The sequence below is a fragment of the Carassius gibelio genome, chromosome A6, assembly GCF_023724105.1.
Source record: "Carassius gibelio isolate Cgi1373 ecotype wild population from Czech Republic chromosome A6, carGib1.2-hapl.c, whole genome shotgun sequence".
Lineage (NCBI taxonomy): Eukaryota > Metazoa > Chordata > Actinopteri > Cypriniformes > Cyprinidae > Carassius > Carassius gibelio.
In genome coordinates, this window is record NC_068376.1 from 7878207 (window position 1) to 7905257 (window position 27051).

General features: G+C 37.0%; 1 protein-coding gene across 3 annotated transcripts in view; it reads right to left on the reverse strand.

The window, feature by feature from the left end:
• Positions 1-27051, reverse strand: part of LOC128015366 (protein TANC1) — an 85067-nt gene that overhangs the window by 32308 nt on the left and 25708 nt on the right. For all 3 annotated transcript variants that reach the window (XM_052599162.1, XM_052599161.1, XM_052599160.1), the window contains exons 3-5: positions 20393-20614; positions 17331-17423; positions 1927-2048 (exon numbers count right to left, since the gene is read on the reverse strand). In XM_052599162.1, the coding sequence (XP_052455122.1) occupies positions 1927-2048; positions 17331-17423; positions 20393-20614 (437 nt within the window). The remainder of the gene's footprint in view (positions 1-1926; positions 2049-17330; positions 17424-20392; positions 20615-27051) is intronic.

A 27051-nucleotide genomic window follows, 5' to 3' on the forward strand; every position in this document is an offset into this window, starting at 1 on the left:
CCCCAAAATTACCCTTAGACCTTAGAGGGTTGAAGCCAAAATAAGTCAAGATATTTTTGGAGGCATTCTGCTTTAATTATGACAGAGCTACTATTTGTATATTAAATTAATTAACCATTATTAAGTTTGTGACTCCAGAATCTTAAAGAACTGTTTGTCCTTCAATAAAAACTTTATTTATTATTTATTATTACATCATTTTGTGTGTGTGTGTGTGTGTTTGATCAAGTCAGATTATTTTAATTATATTAATAGTAATAGTAATATGTTAACTTAAAATCAAAGTCATCCTGTGGCTCTTGGAAGTTTGCTGAAGGATGGGCCCCTGGTTGAGAACCAATGCTTTAAAAAGGACCAGAAGACCTGAATGCAGATTAGCACAAAGAACTAATGTTGGTGTGTGAGAAATTATGGGTATCCTACCTGCTGCATATCTAAAGGAAGTGCTTACTGAGCATAAACCACCAGGAAGAACATTTCTGCTTGACTCTTATTTTAATACAGTACAGAGTACATCAAACCCTAGATACTACTCTGTCCTCTCCTCTTACCTCTCTTCGTACTTCATATAGGTCAGGGAGTGTGATGGTGTGTGTGTGAGGGGAATCAGTGTACCGGAGCCCTGGTCCCCAGAGAACTGTTGCCTGCCAGCCGCTCACCAATGAAAAATTCTCTCCACAAACACACACACACACACACACACACACACACACACACACACACACACACACACACACACACATCAGAGTAAAGCAGCGCTCAAGCTTTCAGGTAGAGCTTCATGCACCTGTTCAATAATTTCTTCAGTGCTGCAATAGCGTCAGTGTGCGTAAGAGAGACACTATTTCTCCACCCGCATCATTCGTTTTCCAGCGGAGAAACTGCATTACTCACCGGGCAGCAACATCTCCAGGGTGCTTCTCCACATCAAGATGGTTTCTCCCCTTATAAAGCAGCTATGCACGTACAAAGCAGCAAACACACAGAAACCAGCATTCATACTTAATGTGTTGCATTTGAAAAGCCAGAAGGGAAAGTCAGAAACTGGCCAATCAGAAAGCAGCTTCTCATTTGTGATAATACAAGACTGATGAAGCATGCTTGTGGATGAATTCAGCAACTAATAGCTTTGTGTGCAGCAATCCATAAAACGCTACATAAGCCTCTTAAGAGCGACTTAGATCCCAGATAAATGCCTCAAACCTCTGTATGGTGTACCTACTGTATGCAGATGTGGACACAATATCACAAAAAGATGTTAGATTTTAGTAATCAGGAATTAGTATATTACAGCTATACAATAAAAAACACAAAAGCACAAGTGTGATTAAACCATCAAACAAGCACAGCTTTAAATAAACAAATAAGATAACTAAACAGATTATTTTAAATACAGCTATGTTTATCTTGAATCTAAGTCACTTACAATGTTGGTAGTATATGTAAATTAAAGTGTACTCTTTCTCCATGTGTCATCTGCATTCAAATCTCCCATTTTATTGGTCAGCAAAAAGCACCATCCTTATGACTTTTGACTTTTGTGAAAACTACAGATTGTGTCCAAACTTTTGTATCCCCACTGGCAGATAGTTGGACAAAACCTTTGTGAATCAAGAGTACGACCAACCAAATGGAATAAAAAAAAAAAGCTCTTCCAGTACTGTGTCTGAAGTGAAAGTGTGATTCTGAGGGCAAAACAGCTCCAGCAGTGTAATCAATCTCTCTGATAAATGACCTCTGGTATCTAAGGCTGATTGCATGTGACCTGACTGAAAAGAAAATTCAGAGGCTGTTTCCTCTTTCTAAGGATGTTATCATCCTAATCTTGCAATCTCTGGTGACGTGATGCAGCACGCAGGTTGTTTGTGTATCAGATTGCATGTCTTTCAGAGTTTGGGTGTTTAGACCTGTTGGGTTCATGCTTACCTGTTTCTCCTCCATGTTCGTTTGTGAAGAGGTAGGGATGGCGTCTCCCAGCAGGAAGCCCAACCGTGTCATGAGCTCCTGGACAGCCGGGGAGGAGCCAGACTCAGCCGGCGAGAGCAGCTCTGCACACATAAACAGCATCACAAAGGTTAGGGGAGGATGCACACAAAAAGCCCACACCCAAAAGCAACATGTCTACAGGTAACCAAACAAACAAAGGATACATTTACATTGACAATACACCTACTTGACCACATTAACATTCAAACCCTACATTCAGTCTAATTACATATTCAACGCTATTCCTCCAGTATGTCAAATCTGTTCCAACTCACCAAGATCCAAAGGACTGGTGTGGCACTTCCTGTGCTCTCCTTTCCTCTCCACTCGCTGCCTTTCACAGTCTCCTCTGCTCTCTCACAATCTCCGTCCCTCCCTCTCACATCTCTCTCTCTCTCTCTCTATCTCAATCCCTCCCTCTCTCCCCCTCCTCTCTGTTGCCGTGTATCTCTCGCTCTGTAGTACTACGCACAGTGTTTACAGTGCTCCACACAGCTTCAGAAAGCCTAGGTTTGAGATGCAGTTATTATGACAACCAAGTTTCCATCCATTCAGAGACTGTGTGTGTGAGACGGAGAGGACAGGGTGTGAATGTGAATGAGCAGAGATCGTGCTCGCTGCAATCACTGGGCTAATACAACTGACTAGACACACACACACACACACACACACTTACACTCATTCTCTCCCTTTTTCACGTGCAGCAACACCATCCCACAATTCTGCATTCCCAGACATGAAAAGAAACAGTCATTGTACATTAATTTACTGTTAGATACTGACATTTTAGGGATTTAATTCAGTGACGTTCATAGAGTCGTGTTGAAAATCAGTTCGATTTGGAAAAGAGACCAATTGGGCTAAACATTAAAGACATCAACTCAAAATTACTTGTTTAATTAATCTCTCTGGTTTTGCTGCACATGATTTATCAGTGCATGTTATTCTAGTGAATAGTTTTTTTTTGTTAATCCAACCAAGGCCATGTAGGTGGGGGAAAATATTATCCAATAATACTATAGATTGTCAGACTTTCAGCGGAATACTGTCTCACTCAGAAATGCTTGACATTAAGAGCATTAAATACAATTGAATGTCAATAAATAAAAAATCTGTAAGGTTTACTGAATAAACTGTTAAAAAAAAATATTTAATTTTTTTTACAGTTCTTTCAGTAAACCTTACAGATTTTTATTTTATTGACAGTCACATTGTATTTAATGCTCTTAATGTACTAAATGGTACTAAAGTGTGTGCCAATAAAATATCCCCCACACCATTACACCACCACCACTGAGACAAGGCAGAATGGAGCCATGCTTTCATGTCCTTTAGACCAAATTTTGACCCTACCATCTGAATGTTGCAGCAGAAATCAAGACTCATCAGACCAGGCAACATTTTTCCAATCTCCAATTGTCCAATTTTGGTGAGCCTGTGGTCGGTCTTCTGCTGCTATAGCCCATCTTGGTTCAGGGTTTGACATGTTGTGCGTTCAGAGATTTTATTCTGCATACCTTGGTTGTAATGAGTGGTTATTTGAGTTACTGTTGCCTTTCTATCATCTCTAACCAGTCTACCCATTCTCCTCGGACCTCTGACATCAACAAGGCATTTTCGTCCACAACTGCTGCTAACTGGATATTTTCTCTTTTTCTTACCATTCTCTGTAAACCCTAGAGATGGTTGTCCCAGTAGATCAGCAGTTTTTGAAATACTCAGACAAGCCTGTCTAGCACCAACAACCATTCAACATTCAACAAGTCACTTAAATCCCCTTTCTTCCCCATTCTGATGCTCGGTTTGAACTTCAGCAAGTCATCTTCACAACATCTAGATGCCTAAATGCATTGAGTTACTGCCATGCATTGGCGGATTGGCAATTTGTGCTACCAAGCAATTGAACAGGTGTACCTAATAAAGTGGCCGGTGAGTGTATATACACACACACACACACACACACACACACACACACACACACACACACACACACCAACACATGCTCATGGCAAAGCTGAATATTTGACAAGTCACCAGTGTGACATGATCCTTGAGAAATCATTCTAATTTGCTCATATGGTGCTCAAGAAACATTTCATATCAATATTGAAAACAGCTTGACATGGCCGATAAAGTTTCATCCCTGATACCATATTACTTTGCACTTGCAAGTAACCACCTAGCAACTGCAAAGAACCCACTTTTAAGTCTCATTCATATGCTGATCTTTTCATTCAGTGCCAGTCATTGTAATTGGTTGTATTTGTAAATGGAGGGGTATATGGGGTCATGGTTTTTGTTGAAGTTTACATTTTTGTGTCAGACATTCACATTCACATTCATTCGTATTAGGCAACTTCAAAACGAACTACGCAAACTAAATGTGTCATTTGCGTCAGAATGTTATGATTGGCTCAGAGTAGATGTCTTACCTCAGCATGTTCTGAATCTGAACTCATGCGTGCTCATACTGCAGTAATTTACCAGTAAAGACAGAGGGCCCTATCATAAACCCGACGCAATGCGACGCAAGGCGCAGCGCAAGTGTGTTTGCTAGTTTCAGTCTGGTGCCGTTTGCATTTTCCCGTCCAGCACCACGTCGTTTAATTAGCAAATTAATTTGCACTCATTTTTGTGCCCATGCGTGTGCTGATCTAAAAAATAGGTGTGTTCAGGCGTATTGCTGGTGCAATGCTATTTTAAGGAGCTGAAGATTTTAAGGAGCAGTGTTTATCTTTGTTATTTAAGGAGTGTACACGCTGCTTATTAAACACAGGGACGCACAGCAGCACACAAACATGCCAAATATTAGAAATTAAAGGATTGCAATGTAGGCGTTTTATATATATATATATATATATATATATATATATATATATATATATATATATATATATATATATATATATATATATATATTCTCCGTTTCATATCGGATAAGCGTTCTGTCTTTGAACTTGCCGTATTCTGCTGTGTAAATAGCAAATCCGTCATGGCATGAGCGCAGCTGGCTCTTAAAGGTAATGGAAGATGAGAGTCTGATTGGTTTATTGCATGTTACACCCAAAAAAACACCCATTATTCATTAAGAGAAAAGGGACAACCCGTTTAGACCATGCGCCTGGGCACGCCAACCGTTTTTCCATCGTTAAAATAGCAAAAGTGGATCTGGACACGCCTTGAGTGAACCTGCGCCGTGTGCTTTACACTTTGCGTTTAGATTGTTAAAATAGGGCCCTGAATGTGTGAAAGGGGCTATTGACTCAATAGATACATTCAGTTAAAAAAAAAAAAATTAAAAAAATTTGATGTTCAAAATATTATTTTCAAAACATCAAAACATTTCTCATAGCATCATTGATGCAACTATAATTGCGGTGTAAATACATTTAAATGCTGTTACTGAGCACCCTCTGCGGAGCAAAAATGTATTTTGAGGATCCTGATTCCTTGGGTAACAGCCTACAGTGACTCTATTCAAATTGAATTAATTGAATAAAAGAATTTGACAAATTATAAGAATATCACACACCTATAGTTATACATATAGTATGTATATACTCAAACTATCGTACACGTACACGAAATGCCAAAAAACTCTAATGATGATGTCATATTTATCAAGTAAATACCAAGACACAAAAGCACAATTAAACAAATATGTGGCTAGGCATATTTACACTATTACGTTATGTAAATGAGCAGAGCAGTCTTGTGTAGCATCCCTGAGGGGGTGACAGGGCAATAGGCCACAGTTAATTAGCATACTGCACTCCGTCAGCAACTCGCTGTCCTGCTCCCTCTCTCCCTCATTAACATCTCCTGCCATCAATCCAGCTTTACACAAATCACTTCACAATTGATTGAAACTGCTGGTCAGGCAGTATTGTTTGCTTTCGACTGACTGCAGATTTCACAGACAAACCTCCGGCAGAATCCATATTTAATACATCATTCATAAAACATTTATTAACATTCAATGAAATGCAGCACAAGCACACTCGCCCTCCGGGTCTACAGTCAAAGTCATATAAAAGCATGTTAAACCAGAAAAATGTTCCCTAATTAAACAATTTATTCTGCTTTTCTTTACATACAGACATTAGGAGATTGAAATGAGTTTGTTTCTAAGCACGTTTACGGTGGTCCACAAGTCTGCAGCCAGCTTCTCTCAGCTGATCTGTGTTTGCCAAAGGACACAGACCTCCCAATGAGTTCACACATTTCACTCCCCTTTTGCTTATGAAGAACATGTACACCAAACCATATCCTTCACACGTGCACACACACACACACACACACACACACACACACACACACACACACAGTTAGACGTGGTTTGTTTTTGCAGAGAACTCAAGCAGTGGTGTAGTGGTGCTTTCTCATTTCGGCAGGCCAGAAGTCTAGAAAACTAGTAACACTTGTGTGTGCATGTGTCTGTGTATGAAAATCACTTCAGATCAGTTGCCAAATTCCTTCCTGATTGTTTGAGTGAGCTGCGTAAATCTAAACGAAACGTGTGATGTACAGCAAATTACTGGAATAAACCAGTGTAATGACTTTGATGTCATGAATACAAGCAATAATTTTAGAGCAAGATATACATGAGCTTCCAGCCTAGCGCATTTCACACAGTCTGCTAGTTTCACTTTTGCTGTAATCGTGTATGCTTTACATTTAAAATAAATGTTTTTTTGTTTGTTTTATATTTCCGATTTAGTTTTTATCCAAATTCATGCACTAATGGACAGGGGCGTCAGACTGGGGGTAAAAACCAGTACTGATTACCAGGGCCCCAAAGGAAGAGAGGGCCCTTGAAAAGTCTGGAATATATATTTTCAAGGCGGAGGGGCCCATTATGACTGCCTATGCATAGGGCCCGGGATCATGCCACAGAAGTGCATGCTCTCTGACTCTCTTGCTCTCGTTCTTGCTCTCTTTCTCTCTCTCCCTCTCCTTACAGTCAAATAACTTTAGGTATCGGTGCATCCCTACTTAAAAATAAATGTTGGCATCTAGTTCTTTGAAGAATCTTGAGCAAAACTGACAGAATTTTAAGATCTATTCATGGAAACGTTCTTTGGGAATCCAAAAATGATTCTTCTGGCGCTACCTCCTTTTGAAACCTTTATATTAAGTGTATTGCAATCACTTATGTTTTTCTAACGCAAATAATATACGTTTTTCAATAGCAGATTTTAAAAGGAATAATTATCTGTCTTTTGTGCAGTTCATTCGAACAATGTTATGCATAAATTCACTTTCAGCACAAATCTTTTTTTTTTTCTTTTTCAAATGCACTTGTCAATATAATAGTTTTTTTTAGCACTATAAATTTCCAGTCACATTGGATCCCCAGGTATATACCCTGAAAAAAGTTTTTCAAGCAGTACTTCATCCAATTAATAATTTTTCTTTCAATTTAAGGCATTTTTATAGAAGTTATTTAAATATCCTGATTTAACCAAGGCCTAGTCCTGGCTTAAGCTAAGCACTGTCTGTGAAACCGTCTCTATGTTCAAACATGGAAGTTAATTCATACAAGAATGAAAACAATGTCGTTCAGATCAGGCATGTACAAACTTTTTAAATTATTTTATGCTCTAAAATGCACACACGTCACCTCACAGCATAACTCCAGATCAGCTGTATGTAATGTGGGTTAAATGAGACCTGTTCTGAGGAGGATCACTTTATTGACAGGTACACTACACAATTAAATGTAAACCCTTAAGTCAGATGTCCTTATATGGACTGTGGGCCCAATTTAACGATCTAAACGCAAAGTGTAAAGCACACGGCGCAGGTGTCCAAATCCACTTTTGCTATTTTAACGACGGAAAAACGCTCCGTGTTCTTTTTGGAATGGGTTGTCCCTATTCTCTTAATAAGTAATGGATGTAACATTCAATAAACCAATCAGAGTGTCATCTTCCATTCCCTTTAAGAGCGAGATGCGCTTACACCATGGCAGATCGCTATTTACATGGCGGAATTTTTTGGTGGAAAAGCTGAAACTTAACTGAAGTTAAATCGCACGAGCAGATCACCTACGGGACAAGCAGGAATCCACCAAAGCTTCCCGAGGTGAAGAAGGCGTGGGATGAAGTAGAATTTCATTCATTGTTATAAGTAGCATAACAGTATAATAGGCTGAATTGCAAATAGGTAGCATAATTCTAATACACACAATGACTATCCATCATTACATTTTTACATTTATGTAGCCTACACAATAATATTCTTTTACAACTTAATCTTTTTGGTTTTAATATTTGGCATGTTTGTATGATGTGCATCCCTCTGTGTAATAAGTCAACGCGCACTGTGGACCCGCCCAGAGGCGCATTTTCTACCCACGCGCCCTTTAAATAACAAAAAATATATTGCGCCATTGACTTTAGACCAGGTTTGAGTTGGTCTATGGTGCAGTCTATTTTCAGTTTCTTAAAATAGCAATGCAACAGCAATGCGCCTGAACACACCTCTTTTTTAAACCAGCACGCCCATGGGTGCACAAATGGGTGCAAATGCATTTGCTAATTAAATGACGTGACACTGGACGGGAAAATGCGAACTGCGTTGGACTGAAACTAGTAAACACACTTGTGTTGCGCCTTGCGTCGCATTGCGCCGGGTGTATGATAGGGCCCTCTAACTTTAACGTTTGATCTTCACAGAAAGTTGCCAGCGACAAGCCTGACATCACCCACATCACCACCCATATTTACAGTAAACCAGTTATGTATAAGTGCATTCATCTCATGTTGTTTTTGCCATAATTTAAAAATTTTGGAAAAAGAATTCATGTCCATGTAGAAGTAGTACATGGTGTGAAGTCAGCATATGATTTTGGGTATTTGACAACAGCATTATCTAACTGACTTGATAATATTTTTATCGATCTGTTTCTTCCTTTGTTAGGATGTAGCTGACAAGACAGACTCCAGTAAGAATCCTCAGCGATGATCAAGCAAGTCCACATCTAACCCATCTAGAGTGGGAATCATCTTGGAAGAAAACTTTGTAATGGATGAACCAACTGATTTCAGACCTGCTATGTCCATTTTTTCAGACTGATTTATGCCCTGCACCTGGAGTAAGTGTTTGAAAAGCACTTTATATTTTATTCAGCAGGTAATGCTCAACCTCAGAAAAGGTGAGTTGGCACCTAACATTCAGTACTGCCAATATTTTGGAATAAAACCAGATAGTTTTGATTCTGTTTGTTGTGATTCTGATATAAACTGTTTTATATTAGTTTGGTAAACTAGATTTTTAAACTAGAAATTACGCTGACATTCTTTTTTAAATTTTTCACACAAAAAACTTGCCCTAAACAATATTTTCTATGTCTATAAAACCTATATTTGTTTCGATTAAATCTATATTTTTCAGTTTAGATCAAAAATAGAATTTAAATTGACTTACGTCAACAAGAAAAATATACTTTGTGCCAAGTTTTATAAAATAGTTTTCACAATATTGTTCAAATATTGTTTAGGGCAAATTATTTATTTTTCATTGGCTCAAGTTATAAAATAGAGATTTGATTCATTACCCTAAATTTAATTGGATGAATAAAAAAAAGAAAAAAATCTGTGTGGTTTGAGAACCAGGTAAAGGATCAGATATTGGGGTAAATCAGACAATTCCTCCAAATTCTCCAGTCTCCATTTCTATCCTGCCTCTTAGACTATGAATCAACCATAATCTCACTCATCTCATTCGGCCCGTCATTTTCATTTTCTAGACGCTGAAATCTATTTGCATGCTAAAAAGCTTGGAAACACCATTCCCCTCCCCCGTCCACACTTCCATCTCCACTCCATCCCTTTTCATCAGATGGCCTTGTTCTTCCACATATAGGTAATAACATAAGAAAATATCTTCAGAGAACACAAACTCACTCTTTTCCCACAATTCTTTTCATTGGTAGCATGTGCACGTATGTATGTGAGAGACAGACAGAGTAAGATACCCCAACAGGCCAGATAGTGTGAGATATGAGAGAGGGAGAGGTATGTATCTTTGTAAGGAGGAGTGTGAAAAAAGAGGGGGAGGTGGTGAAGGAGTACGACAGACACAGAGCGAGAGAGAGAGAGAGAGAGAGAGAGAGCAAGAGCAAGAGAGAGAAAGAGCGAGAGAGATGCAATACAGGGGTCCAGCATTAGTAAATACACAATCCATAAAAAACTAAATGCTATATCTTCAAATGGAAGGATGACATTTTATAAATTTGCTTAAGAAAATAATGTTTTCTGAAAGTTTGTTGTTATTGTGCACTGTAATAGCATGATATGGTCATATGTGACAAAAATATTTTGTTTCAAAATTAATTAAATGAATAAACAAAACTAAATAAAAAATAATAATAGAGTCAAATAAAAAAAAAAATATATAAATAAAATATATAATAAAGAAAATTATTTTATTATGGTAAATATGAGTTTACGATAGCGTTTATAATTAAACCACAGTAGCCACAAATTTACAATTGTCTGAGACGTCATGACATGTTCTTTAGCATCACAAACCATAAAATGTAGTCAGGGTTCTGCTATGGTTTAGCATGGTTTCCAGAGATCTGGAGCTGATTCGGGGTAGCTCGGTGGTTTGTGACTGTTGTCTCGCAGCGCGCTGTCTTTTAAGGGGCCGTTCACATATTCCCAAGTTCGTTATTTCCTATGTAGGTGCGCGGGAATGCGTCCACACAGCATCGAGTTAAAAACATCTAAACTTTTCAGAATGCCGCAAGTGCACCGTGGGTCATGTGACAAGAACTAACAAATCAGCTTCATCCTTTCCCGTAACAACGTTGAAAGCTCAGTTAAGATGAGGGAATACCTGATCATAGCTGTATATGGATTGCCATTTTGAAATAAATTTAGTAGCAGAGTTACTGCAAGCGATTTTTAGTGCTGCAAATCCATTTATCATGACATGGTTGCTTAGCAACAGCAGACGCCCCAGGGGCACAACTGCCCAAGCGCTTTGGAAAGAATGAGAAAGCGCCGCGACTAGCGTTTTCCACACGTTTTTAGGCACGATATGTGAACACCCCTAACGAGTGTTCGAAACCCGCGCCAACACAGACTTACTTTATTTTTTATTTTATCCTTACTTCAGCCGCTAAGGGTGATCATACCTGTAACTTGTAATCTTTAGAAGAATATCAGAATCATGCAATGAGCAAGTCTGCGTTTATTAGACACTTAGTAATATCACATCACTTTGTGCTTTTAGAATCACGAATCTCCTGCGGTCGTTCCATCACATCTGCAGCAGAGACCTGCTGCCGTGGTACACCATATCGATTTTGAAAAGGGAACAAAGGGCCATTTTATTTGGCCTCTGTTTAAAGTATTCCCATACTTTTGATAACAGCGGTCTCTGTTTTTGTGATAGAATGCAACTTTCTCCATTCCCAGTATCCCATTACGCGAGATGTAAACAATGTATTTTACACGCGTCGTTGCAGCACTATAATAAAGTAAACACATAAACAAAAACACTAAACAAAATTTGGTGAGAATCAGAAAAAACGTTTAAGACAAGTTTGAAAAAGTAGGTTTTACGAACAATTAAAAAACAGCGAAAAAATTAATCTTGCGATTTCTGAATTTTGGTGGTCATTCGACACGGCATGAGCCTTTTGAACCATAAGGCAGTGGTTCCCAACCATGTTCCTGGAGCCCCCCCAACACTGGACATTTTTGATATCTCTCATTGTCTGCCACACCCATTTCAGATCTTGGAGTCTCTACTAATGAGGTATGTTTGATTAAGGAGACATGGAAAACCGGCAGTGTTGGGGGGCCTCCAGGAACGTGGTTGGGAACCACTGCCTTATGGTTCAAAAGTTATTAGCATAAAGAAATTGAAATTTCGAACAAGTGGTGGCGCTAGACAGTTGGAGTTAGACATTTAGGGGTTAATGCGGGGACTGTCCTCTATCACTGTGTCAAATTTCACAACTTTCCCGCAAGCAGTTCTATCCTCACGGACGACTGGTGCGCTCAAAATAAAAAGCAAACATAAAATAATGTCCCAGGCCTGGTCCTCTCTCGTCCTTCACTATATTCGCTCCAGTTTTATATCCTTCCATCTCCTACGTGGGACTCGATACCGGGGGTGGGGCACATGTGTAGCTCATCTCCAATCACTACACCTGGCCTCACTCCTCGTTCCCACGCCTCTCGGCCCCGCCCCACTCGCCACAATGATACAATACAATAGGTGCCTAAGCACCTTTGGTGCTTGGTCCCCCAAAAAAAGAAACTAAATTGCTTTACAACACAATCCTGTGCCTCTACAATGGTTCTAATTTGCATGTTTCACTGACCACCAAATACAATTAGTTGTAGCTTTTTAATGACCCTTGTTGCAATGGAAAAAACCAATGCAATAATCAAAAGATTAAGGGCTTAAGAACTGAGATCTGCTGAATTTTATCATAGACCAGAGGGACAAACTCTTCCAGAGTGATCTTTAGTGCCGAGGCTGCCTAAATTTACTTCGATGTACAGCTTGCTAATATGATAATGAATAATATAAAACAATTAGCTAACAAATGGTATAAGACAACATGAGAGGATCTGAAAAACATTTACACCTTAAAATTGAACACCGGTACCCTTCTTGATGTATATCAGCAGCTATGTACAAACTATAATACTAAAATTAACTGAACATATGGTGAAAATTCACTCTGTCTTCGATCCATAGCAGCCAATGCTTAGTCATCATAATTTTTTGTCAAAAATAAATGTTTATATACCACACAAATTTAAGATCCTTTCAGATCAGTTTATGCTATGGGTAGCCTTTTTATCTCCGGCGATAACACTTATTAATAAAACTGTCATCAAACTTTGATTATGGGTTTTTCAAAGCAATCCCACACACATGGCTAATAACAGGCTATATCTTGTTGCGCTAACTTTGATGTTATCCCACCCTTGGGAACTTCAAATTAAACATATTCCTACAATCACTGACAGCAACTGCACCCACAAATCCTTACAACTTTTTGTTGTAAATGTTACATTTAATTTATTTATAACATTGTGTACATTGTATACATGTGTGATGTCGTGATATGAAGTAACAAAAGCAAGTGATTAATTCAATAAATCATTGGTGACATTAATCTTATTTGTTAATTTTATATATTTATATAAAGCATGCACACCTCCATGCTAGCAATTGTTAGAGCCAATGCCCAATTGTCATTAAATAAAGGACCAATTAATCTTTATTACATTTGCTCTGACCAAGCATCGATTTCAGACAACCATATCAACTGGCATAAGTCAACCAAGCCTTGTGATTTTTTTTTTTTGGTCAAACAAGTCAAAGTTTTTCCTGCAAAATGACATCTAAATTACAGCCCTGATGTTCCAAGGTTTATTTTTTGCAGCTAATGGCTGAAACACATGTAACAGGAGATTATCCATGGATCCGGAAGACAACCAGAAGCAGTATGGTGTAAACGGCGGGATGCGGTGCAGTATTATCAAACTGTAATGAGAGATCTGTGCTGGGTAAATCATTAGTGCTCATTAGAATTGCATCATGGAGATTGTGCTCTGAAGATATCAGTGGAAAATGCTGGTCATGGCTCAAAGAGAACAGACACAATGTTGCCATAGAGATTTGTCAGCTCAATCAAAAGGAAAGGCTGAAACTCTAAGATTCAAAAGTGTAGTATTAGTCCATACTATGGGCTATGAGCTTTAGGATGTCTCTGAAGCTCAAATTTAAGTATTGCTTGGTCTGTTGTTCAAAATGTGGATGCTGACTATAGTACATTATATGGCCTTTTGCACCACTTTAGTTCCAGAACTTAATTTACAGTACTAAAGTACTGGGACGAGTTTGCACAAACTATTTCCCAGTAACAATTAAAGGATTGCATTCGCACTGACAGTGGATACTAGAAAGAGAAATAAGTTGGTTGACATCGATGGCCTTTGTGCGCGCCGTTCACCAATGGAGAAGAACAACGTTAACAAAAGAAGGATGGAGGACGCTGTGATCGGAGCTGTGTTTTTGTTGTGTCTTGCAGGTTTCACAACAATGGACATGGAATGTTGACATATACATAAAGTGGTTGAAAGAATGAAAATTATGATTAAGAATCTCCAATGACAATTGGCAGTGCTACATTTGCTACATTTGCTACGTCCATCCATCTATCCCAGTTAATCATACTTGCGAAATAAGTTGACACTATGTTTACACTGCATTTTAAATCATGGCGGGTGAGGGTGTTTTAGAATGCATCTGGCCAATCAATGTCTACTTTCATGTGTAGTACTAGTTGTGCTGGTTAGAAACTGCTCCGAAGTAGGAGCTAATTTGGTTCTCGAAAAAGGCAGTCTGGTACTAAAATCGCCCACAGTGGGTAGTTCCACAATTAGTTCTGGTACTATGAAAACATTCCCATGGTGCGAAAGGCCTTTATAACTGACAGCACATGGCACTGCACTTGTCAATGGTCTCAGCTAGTCAACCTTGTACCTGTGCTACCTTTTGTTCTTTTAAAACAGTGATTTCCTAGGCAACTAGGAATAGGACACTAATTATCTAATATCCTCCTATATAACAAGATTTTCAAGGTATATGCCACCTGTATTAAATTTCAATAAAATATGACAAGTTTATTTTAAATTACTTACACAACTTGCACCGATAAAATTCTGACCATTAGCCAGCAAATATTTTCATGTTATCATCAATATTCCAAATTCTATACCTAGACTATTTTGTGTGAAAAAGAAATTCTAAAACTAAATTAGAATTGCTGTAAATGTTACAAGTAAATTTAGGCATCATGACATAATGGAGAGCATTAAAAATTTATATTTGCCAAATATTACATTTATCATTGTTATTACATTATTACATAAGTTTTTAAAGCTTGACTTTGTGACTTAATGTAGTGTCGTAAAATAAATAAATCTATACCAAATATAGGGAAATGTGTTTGCACAATTAAATTCACAATGTTGGCTGGTATATGGAAATTATACTTTTTTATCATTAATTAATTAAAAAATCTTAGATATAACCTATATGGTATTAATACTGTGCGTCCCTAATTACTGTGGCTTCAATGCCAACAGAGCTAGTGTGAATGCCCCTTAATGCACAAAACATGTTAATGAAAAACAAAAATGTATCACAACACAATTCATGATGCAGCACATATAGAGTGACGTATTATTATAGCCCAAAACCCGGAAACGAGTAAGAACTTCCGGTTCCATTGGCCTGCAGTAAGGCTTTATTTTTTAATGGCTTTGTGGTTAAATGCATAGCTTTTGCTGACCACATAGCTGATTTTTGCAGTAATCCAAAAGCCAATGAAAAAATACCAAAAAATAGGTATGAATTGCTCTGGGCTAGCATTACTGCCACAGTAATGCAAGAATGCATTTTAACGATGGACAATAGAACTAATACTGTAATAGGACTCTCCCTCTATTTATAAAGAAAGATCAGCGATCAGGAAAAAAATGCCTTCCAATCCACCAGATGCAATTACATCACAAGATGAAATCATTCAGTTTACACAGCACTTTGCCCAATCACAGGTGGATTTGCTGGCATCTGTAATGACATCACAAAGGCTTTTTTCATCCTTTCAGGAAACAGTAAGTGTACACACAGAGACAATAATTGCGTTTTACACAGGAAGAGTTGGACTCTAATGCACTTCAAAGTCATCTGTTTTGGAGGTGAACGGTTGGTGTGTGGCGTGTATTTTTTACTCGGTCTCCCATGATTCTCGGTTCTATGATCGGTAAAGAAAATCTGTCCATTTTGAGCTCAGTTTTTAGTCCACACAGGTATGGAAGGAGAGGAGGAGAGCATTTATAGAACAGCTGTCAGGACAATGAACCTCAAGCTGAAAGTCATTCATTTGCATCTACATAAGGTTCATCTGGAGTGGGGCACCGCATCGGTCCATTCTCATAATCTGCATTAGAGATCATCAAACGGTGGGGGTGAGACTGTTATTAATTTTTTTTAGATGCACCAATATTCTAGATGTATAAAATTAAAGGACAAAGCAAACATAACGATTGCCTGAAATAGAACAGAGGTGTCTAGGGAGAGGGTCCAAAAATAACAAATGACTTTTAATGAGGGGACATCTGTGAATGTGTCATCGGTGTAATTCTGTGTGTTTGTGTGTCCAAAAACATGAAAACAAAGGCTGTGTAAATGACAACATTTGCAGGTGTGCTTGCGTTTACACCGAAGCAAGAATTTTTTCCAAGTCAGCAGGAAATCAACTGTTTTTAGCATAATATATATATATATATATATATATATATATATATATATATATATATATATATATATATATATATATATATATATATATATATATATATATATATATATTAATAAATATTACAGTAATTATGTCAAATGCCACTTGAATTAATACTTTTGTTCAAAAAGTACTCAAACTGATCAAAAGTGAGAGTAAAAAGTTACATAATTGCAAATATTTATGAACTGCTATTCATCAAAGAATATCGAGAAAAGTATCATGGCTTTCAAAAAAACATTAAGCAGCAAAACTGTTTTCAACATTAATACTAATCATAAAAAATGTTTTTTGAGCATTAATTCAGCATGCTAGAATTATTTCTCGAGGATCATGTGACACTGAATCCTGGAGTAAAGGCTGCTGAAAAATTAAGTTTTAACATCACAGGAATAAATTACATTAAAAAAGAAAAGTTAAATATATTTAAAAAATTTATGTATTTTTTTTTTTTAATTGTAATGATATTTAACAATATAACTGTTTGTGCATTTTTGGCCAAATAAATGCAGGTCAAATAAATGCAGCCTTTTGGGGGAAGGGGATAAAAAAATTATCAGATCAGCATTCTACAGAGAAAAGAGAAAGATTGGCCCTTGAAGACAGAAGTATACCACGTAAGAAATAGGGAGAGAGGAATGTGGTTTAATGGACTGCTGGATTTACTGAACTTTCAGCTGTAAATTCATGTAACTCCCCACATCTTAAAAACACCATCCCTCATCTTACGACATGGGCAAATCTCACTCCAAGACTGTGCAGACTTTCCACTGACTTCTATGGTTTTTATATTGAGGTAATGATATTTTAATTCCCCCTAACTTAACCCTCACACGAGCATTACCTTTAAATAAGTATTCAATATTTATTTATTTATAAAATGTAGGTTACCTAATCTGGTTATCTCTTTACTATCCTTGTGGGGACATCTGAATTAAACTACAAATGCAAACATTCATATAAAAGAATGTTTCTTAACAGACCCACTGGTACTCACCACTATTGTTCTTTTTCCTGTTCTTCAGAGCACAGGTGACAGGATCTCCAGAAACATGAGGATTCTCCACATATTTGGGTGTCCTGATTGAACCTGCAGACAGAGATCGAAAATGAGAGGAAGACCAGAGCAGAGAGATTGGGAGAAAGAGAGAGAAAAAGGGAAGAGAAAGAGAGTGAGACGCACATACACACACACAGTTAAGTCTTTCCAGATGGGATTTAAAAGCTGGCGATCTGAATTTCTGGGCAGAGCTGCATGTGGATCTGCGTGTGCTTGTGTGTGTGTGTGTGTGTGTGTGTGTGTGAGTGACAGTTGTGATCAGCTGTCCTGTACTCCCAGAGAGATTCCAGTATAAATGAGGAGTCTGTAGTGATGTAATCTCCCTGAGCAGTTCGTCCTGTGTCAGCTGAGTCAGAGTCAAGCTTTATTTGTCATGCTTGTCAACATATATGATTTTGCCAAAGCATAGAAGTGCTTAGAGTACAGAAACAGACGATAAATAATTCATATTCAAAAGTTTGGGGGTTGGTAAGATTTTTCTATGTCTCTGAAAGTATCTTATGCTCAGCAAGGCTACATTTAATTGATCAGAAATTTAGTAAAAGTGTAATATGGTGAATTGACATTGCAATTGAATATAACTGTTCTCTATCTGAATCTATTTTAAATTGTAATTTATTCCTGTGATGACAAGGCTGAATTTTTTAGCAGCCATTACTCGAGTCTCACATGATATCAAATGAAATCATTCTAATATGCTGATTTAGTGTCCAAGAAACATTTCTAACTATCAATACTAAAAAAGTTCATTAAAATTATGTGGAAATCCTGATATGTTTTTAACATGATTCTTAGATGAATAGAAGGTTTACATTTTTTTTTGTTACAATTTAAAGGTTTTTACTGTTACTTTTGATCAAATTAATGCATTCATGCGGAATAAAAGTATTAATTTCTTTCAAATTTTACATTATATAATAACAGTTTTTTTATTCTATAATACTATAATACTAGACCAAGTAATATTACAGTCAATAGATTCTCAAGGTTCCTTCAGCACACAAACCACTAGCTGAATCAGCTCATTCACAGCCCTGACTCGTCTGCAAGAACATTTGTTCCATTTAACTTCACAGCGGCTCCTAATATAAAGCCTCAAACATCAGACAGGAGCCTGAAACGAGAATAAAGACAGACGTCTCCACTGGCGATCAGATTTGGAAGTAATATTCAGGGCTGTAGCAACTGACATGTTGTTCCCATTTTCAGAAATGAATTTCACCCCTAGCCACTTTATTTTGATCGGCAACAACACAAAAAATTTAACTAAAAGTAGGCAGCCAATGTGAAATGACGACAGGGGCAGATGCACTTCCGAAATTAGTTTGGACTTTGTTTGGGCAATGTGTCACCTCGACATTTCAGATTCTTCTTGCACCTCTGGTAATATTACATTACACGGTTAATGATTGATTGAAGGAAAACAATAGTGAAGGATCTGAGAGATTGGTGCTGTAGGATCAAATCAGTGTAGGTTTGACTCAGGAACTGGACTATTAGCACAATTAAATCTATCACATCTACATCCTGGAGTTATGCAGGCAGTTTGTCTGATGGGGACTGTCATGTAATTACATGTCGCTTTCAGTACAATGCTTTGGATTAAATGTGTTTGCTACCGGGTAAGAATGTGAAAGGCTTTCTCTCGGTTTTAAAATCAACCTGACACAGCATTCGCATAGTAGTCTCCTTGTGCAACAGTATTCACAGATGACTTAAATCCGGATTACAATAAGTGCAAACTTTCATTCTGATGAAAAATGTAAAAATTACACACACACACAGACACACACACATAGTGAATGAACTGTGTAGTACAACACCAAGAACTTAATAAAAAGCAAGTTTAACTTCATGTAGATAAAAATGGTGAAAAAACAGTGGTGTATACTGCCACCTACAGATATAGATACAGCATTGCAAGCACATGAATGCTTACATTAAGCATTACTTTATAATGGGAAATGCGTATAGCAAGAAAGAAACAGTCGCTTTTAAGAAAAATAATGAGAGATAAAATAACATACTATGAAACAAGCATGTGACTGTATGTTAATAGCTACTTAAACATTAGAATGGATCTAAAAATTAGGAATAAATCAAGTAGATGTTACATTTGCTCAGTGTGTGCGTTTTTTTTTTTTTTACATACAACATTTCTTCTGTAAAGCATTCTAAATAATTCAGCAGCATATAGGGCTGACGTGGGTATGATCACACAACCTGAGGTGCAAGACTGTGGGAAGAACAATCACCAAATGCAGCCAGAATACTGATTGAGTTCCTGCCAAGTGTTCCTCTTGCGACCTACACTCATCCTAAAGTCTGCCAATCAACTGAACCTAAACTTTTAGCCTTGACTCTTGACCTCAAAATGACTTTTGTTTTATAAAGGGATTCCTTATCTGGGGCTTGCTGCATAAACACAGCCACAATGTCTTAAGAACTAGTCTGGCCAACTTGTAGTTAGTCAAGGAGTGATCAGTCTTTACTTTTTGAATTAGATTAATCAATCACATTTACAAGTTATTATTAGCCTTAATTAAAAAATTTGATGACGACAGACCAGTGGTTCTCAAAGAGTTTGCTTCGAGAGTCCCATTTGATTCGGAGCATCACAGAAACATTATTTATTGTACAAAAGTTACCAAATATGTACTTAAATCAAGCATGAAATAAGGAAATATAAAAAAATCCACTGTGTGACTTATATTTAATATAACTTATTTTTTCTGAATGTATTTGTAGTGTATGTAATGTGAAATCTGAAATTACTTGGGTGATACAGGGTGATAACAACCAGGGGTGTTTAAAGTGCATAGTCTATGATAAGTCAATGATAATATTGCATAGTCTATGATAATATCACAATTATTGGTTTAATGATGTGTATAAATGAGTTGAGTTTTAATGCATTAAAGTATCGATATTAATGAGTCGAGTTATTGAGTCATTTATTCAAACTGTCAATATAGTACATTCAAAAAGTGAATTTGTACCTGGTGACTTGTAGGACCGGACTGGTGAAACATATGGTTGGCGGGGAGGGAGCAGGGGGGAGGAAGGGAGGGAGATGGACACTCCTCGGGTCAAACTCAGCCTCAGCATCTCCTCTGCAGGGTACGGCTGTACTGGCAGCGGCCCACCGCCGTGATCCTGAATAACTGTATTCCCCTCTTCCTGAACTCTGTGATGGAAACTGGGACTGAGGGATTGACTTCCTAAACAAAAATGAGAAAGACAAAAGATATGTTTATTTTCCTCTCTTTTGAATAATTGACTAGAGTTTTATCTGCATGCAGATAGTTTTGCATTTTTTAAACAAAGCCGAACATGAACATTCTCAAATGCACAGAATCACGTATGAGTGATCCATTCAACATCTTCTTCACTTATTCAACCACAATTACAAACACTGAACATTTAGAACACTTAGGGTCTCGTAAAATCTCTCACAATCTTACATTAGAATCATTTACTCTATGAGAAGAGGGGGGAAAAAATATTCTCTGTATACTTTCCAGTTGGATGTCAGAAATCCAATTAGCTAGGTATCATTACCAGTGACTTTTTGTATCCAAGCCTTCAAAACCACTATAAAAACATACAAACTACTAAGGCTGTCTCAAGACCAACAGTAATATTATACATCTTTCTCCTCCTATAATAAGCCCTTTTGAAGAAAGCTGAGAATAATTTAAGCTCTTTTAACATTCCAAAGCAAACGTACAAGGCCTAAAGTTCCTCTCACCGCAACAGGATTTACTGGTAATCTTTACTGCCAAAACAAAGCTGGTTTTAAACAAAAAGCCAACAGAAATGCAGATTTTCACAGGTCAACCTGCCATATTATGAGGAGAACATCCCTGCTGTGATTTTTTTGGAGAAAGACTGATGAAAGAAACAAAAGTGTAAAACTACCGTGTGTACTTGAAAGGAAAATAATATTGATTAAATAAACAGACTCTACATTGATTTACAGCTTTACTGAAAACTTGTACAGTTTCTGAAATTAATGAACTAGTATATATAAAATTAATATGCTACTCCTGTTCAACTGGTCAGTTTCCACAGTAATCTTATTGAATACCTGTATGTGACTGCACCATTCTCTGACCCAGACTCTGGTGTGGCTTGGTTTGTATAAGGCCGTATAAAACATTTATTTTTCATGCTGCACTTTTATTTTTTAGAATTTAAAATTCTAGCCAATTTTGATAACTATTAGAGGAGCTGTGCATATTGAAAAAAAAGGTGATATACGATACCTTGTTTAAAAAAAGCGATATTCTAAATGTGATACAATATTGCTTAAAGTGTGAAAAATCTATTTAAATTATAGTTTAAAATATAAATAAATGGAAATTATATAACCAATTTGTTTCACATTCAATTTCTGAAAGTGACCAGCAGTGCATAAAAAGTAATCAGAAAATTAATTAAATGTTAATTAATACTTATATCAATGTAACTTTGCTTTCCATACATTTTAAGTACTTCATCATATACCACATCAAAAACTGTAGTCAAGAAAGTTCAAACATTATTAAAGAAAAGTGAACAGTCAGTAAAAAAAGAAAAAGGAACAAATACACAAATTACAAGCATAGATAAAATAAACAGTAGTATTCAAAGAAATGTTATAAGTGTAAAATAATACTGCATAGTGTTCATTTTATGAATTCAATTTAGATTAATCTTTGTTAAAGCGGTTTGTTGTTTAATTAACATTAGTGACATATTCAGTAGCATGCATTTATTGGCTGCGGTCCCTTTAAGGCTGACTGCACTGATCCAGTATAAAATGATACACATTCGATTTTTTCTCAGCTGTTTACATTCATTTAAAACATAACTGACTGTATTTACGAGAATTATCGCCAAGAAGGGTACTATTGACATAATCCTGTGTGTATGTGTCTGTGCGAACATGAGGAGACAAAATTAAGGAGACAAATTAACTTGGTGTTCACGTGCTGTCTGAAACGCGTCTCTGTGTGTGCACGCACGCTTTGCACATGTGTGGCAGAGAAGCGGAAGAGAAGCTGTGCAAGATGCGACTTTAGCACGCACTTCAGATGTGTGTCATGGAGCAAGACGAGATGGCAAAGAATAGTTTTCTGTAATGTATTGCACTAAATAACTATTTTTAACATTAAGAAATTCCTTGCTATATGCGTTGAACTGAAACTCTTACCTTTTAGTGTAAGTAGATTATTATTAAAATGATTCAAATATCACACGCCATAGCAATATGCATAACTATTTTTATGTTGTGGCTGAAAACAAACAAACAGCACAAAGTAAATTTAGGTTTATGATGTACTGTACAAAAAAATTGATATTCTAAGATTTTAAGATTACATTTAACGGTAACCTAAAGTAAAAGTACAAAAAAGTAAACATTAAATTTTTAACCTGAAAAACAAAAATATTATTTTGTAAAAGATTACTTTTACTATCTTGGTAGAGCCGGGACTTTAATGCGGTAATTGAGATTAATTAATTACACAAAAAATAACGCGTTAACTAAGATTAATTAATTACAGAAAAAAAAATTCCCGCATTAACTTATTTTTGCACCGCGGAACGTTTCTCACTGGATGAGTTTCGGCGGACCGATTATACTGGAGCACCAACTAGCGTTCGCATATCACCGCAGCACATCGAACCTCAACGCAAAACATATAGCAGCTTGCGTGGACTTTACACTTTATGTTGAACTATGTATTATTTTGTTGGTGCAACAGTTTATGTTGGAATCTTTATTGTTTTGGCCAAGGTTATTGAGAGTTGGACTTAGTATGTTATGGCCTTTGAAGCAACAGAGAGATGTTTTCTAATAGTCAGTGTTTCCAATGTTCTGAATGTAATTGACAGTATTGTGTTTTACTTAAAAAACACTTTACAGAAGGTTACAGCACCTATAAGCTTCCTGAATTTCTGAAATGTACTATTTCTAAATTGTTTCTAAATATGCTATTGCTACACTTAATGGCAAAAATTGCACTGGTCTGCTAGACTTGGTTGAACAAAAATAAACAATATTTTGTTGCTTAAGCTTATGTATTCAGTCATTATTCAATGGTATACTATAAATCCATGTGAAAAAAAATTACTTCTCACTGTTCTCAGGTCAAATATTTATATGCGATTAAAATGCGATTAATTTCGATTAATTAATTACAAAGCCTCTAATTAATAAGATTAATTTTTTTAATCGAGTCCCGGCCCTATATCTTGGTTTTATTTATTTCTCAGAAAAATTTGTTTTACAGTGTATTTCAAGCATAGCTTTTTAAATAATTTCTACTCTAGAAAAAGTTTATTCAATCGAACCAATTTTGTTTGCATTTTTGTTTTAAAAGGAAGTGATTTTCAGCATTCCAATGATACTTGACCTTATAGAAAGGTCTCACTGCAGTATGGAGGCTATATGTAACATTGGCCATAGGAAAATGTGCCGGCATGGCTTTCTTCTTCCCTTTTATTGCAGATTTGTGGTCAGTCGCCTCTTAACGCAGCCCAGAAAATCAAGTCTGACTAATGACAGTCTACTGCAGAGAGCTCTGATATAATTACAGCCCTACATTCATAACACTGAGGACTGACCAAAATACCAACCAGAGACTCCATTCATCAGACATCAAATATTTATCAGAATATAAATTCAGTCGAAATGAGGGTTTGGAGCTGGACGGAAGCCTTGCTGAATCCTATATTTAGTCAAATGTGAACAGACCGAACCAGAGGGGAAAAAAAAACATTCATGCTGCTGTAAATGGACTCTTAATGTGCATGTGGCGTAAATCAGGTATGCTGGCATTTTGAAATCATCATAAGAATGTGGCAAAAATCAGGTACGCTGAAGTTCAGCAAGACCAAAAGAAACAGCGAATGACTGATAGAAATGTACAGTCCAGGAAAACAATAAACCTTAAAGAGCCAGTAAGATGAAAATTCTAAGCTTCCTATCACTGTTTATAAGTCCTGTATATTAGGTTTAAATCCATCCAAGGTTAAAAAACATTGTAATTTTGTCAAAATATCATTTTAAAATTACCTCAATTCTCAGAGATCCCCAAACGGGCTGTTCAAAAGATTCAGTTTCCTTAAACCCCACCTTTCGGTAGCATACTGTGTTCTGATTGGTCAACTAACATACTCAGGTTTGATTGGTTGTTCCGCACACACCTCCACGGTAAACTATGCGTTAGCATCTGTTTGGGGTGAATTATGTCTTATTCCTCTCATCGCGAAGCAAACAGTAAAATAAAAAACTTGAACAGTCTCACTGCTTTTTCTTCTGTGTGGGTGTATTCAAGCCGCGCGCTTCAGTTTGAATCTGAATAGCGCGGGGGCGTGGTCACATTAGATATAGTGAAGGGAGACGTGAAAAACAGACATTGCGTTGTTTTCATATGGATTACTTTATCACAGAATATCTGTTTTCGGCAGCACTTGTTTAGTTTTAAAGTAGACATGTCAATATATTTGACATTTCTATAGATATCGCTCTCATCTCTCTTCATTGAGTATTCACGGAGTTAAACTTCATTTTAATGACGTGTTTGTACATGATGATCAGCGCAGACAGGCTGCAGACAGCACACATACTGATAAGACGCTCCAGAGAAAACAGACACATAACTTCATAATCATACTTCACGTTGTGATTCGGAGATGCTCGTTGTTCTAATCTTTTATGGCCAAACGCTTTGAAAATCCCGCTGTACTCACAGAGATTAGAAAAGCAGTCATCAGTGAAATGTTGTGAACACAACAAAAGGGATTTGTTGTACTGCTCTGGTATTGTGGTGAAAATGAATTTTAGCCATTAGTTCTTCTGATCTTCATTCTTTGGCAGTGAAAATAAAACAAACGGTCTCCTCGACATGATGCTCTCACACCAAACAGAGCATCTGTGTGGGGGGGTGGGGCAGGTCAGAGATCCGTTTGTCCCAAGAGGGTAGGCGGAGATTATTATGCAAAGTGCTCCTAATGACGTACATAGAGATGGGCAAAAGATTTGAAATCTATAACGACTCGTTTCAGCGATTCAGAGTCGACTCCTTACTTTAGAAGCCAATAACTTTATAAATCGTGTACTTTTTGGTTTAATTACTTTGCACATTGTTTACACTGATGGACAGCTACATCATACACTGTAATACAGGTAATTTTTGATTTCCCATCTGTGTGGCTCTTTAACCCCAGATGGTACCAACATTTCTTCACACAAACAGGAAGTTAAAAAACCCCCGGCAAGGACAAATATAGAATGACAACAATGAGGAAGGAAGGGGAACAAATTCCATTTCAAATAAATGTCATTCTTTGAACTTTTCATTCATTCATCATAGTTTCCACCAGGGGCGTAGCCAGAATTTTATTTTTGGGGGGTCCCATCTTAAAATGAGGGGGCAACTCAATATATACACACACACACACACACATTATATCTATCCTAACCCCTATAAATAAAAACAGCTTAACACCTGTTCACATTTAAAACAGAATATTTACTTCACCATTTCAGTAGAACAGTCATAACAGCCCACAACATAGCTCTGTGATTATTACCTTTTACATGAATCTAACCTTACGTCGTAGAATCTATGAGGGCAATTATTAAATGATGTCTTCATACTCAGTCCAGAAAATCCACCAATTTACGTTCGAAAAACAGAAGAATATATACAGCATAAGCAAATATATATATACACCGCATAAAATCACAGCATTTTTACTTCCCTGTTTCAGCAGCATAACAGCATATAATTTAGCCAAACAGCTATAAACCATGGGATTAAGTTACCTTTTACATGACAAGGCGGATCTACGGGGGCGATTATTATTGAACTATAACCAAGCCATGTGTACTCATTGTACCATTTTGGGGAAAAGCAATGATTCTTTCCGGCAAACTCAATGCAAGTAATTGCGGTCATCACTGGTTGTGAATGCGATTCATCAGTTGCAGACAAATCATTGAGAATTATGCTGATCTGTGTAGTGGAAGTCTCGCCGCTGCACTCCTGTGATGAAATGGGCGTTTCTGTGTCCTGAAAAGCCTCGGGTGCCACTTCACTCGCTGTCGCAGAGCTTTTTTGAAAAAGCGTAATGTTACCGAATATTAATGAACTCTCAAGCCAAAATGACGGCGTCAGTTACTCAAAACACGTAACATAGGCTAATCAAATCAAGTTTACAAACAGCCGCATTTTACCGTGCAGCATTTCGATTAGTCAATCTATCAATCAGACTGACAAATAAACATTTTCTTATTTTACTTATTTTATTTTAAGCAATCGGAAATTTGAGGGGGCCGGACATGTAAATGAGGGGGCCAAGGCCCACCCAGGCCCCCCCGTGGCTACGCCACTGGTTTCCACAAACATATTAAGCTGCTGTTTTCAAAACTGACAATAATAATAAATGGTCTTGAGCACCCACATCTGCATATTAGGATGTATTCTCTGTCTTGACACTGAAGACTGGAGTAATGGCTGTTGAAAATTCAGCTTTGCTATCACAGCAATAAATAATATTTTTTAAATATATTTAAATAAAAACAGTCATTTTAAACAGTAATTGTTTTACTCTGTTTTTCCTGTGGTTCTGATCAGTTAAATGCGTTGGTGTTCATATAAAACAC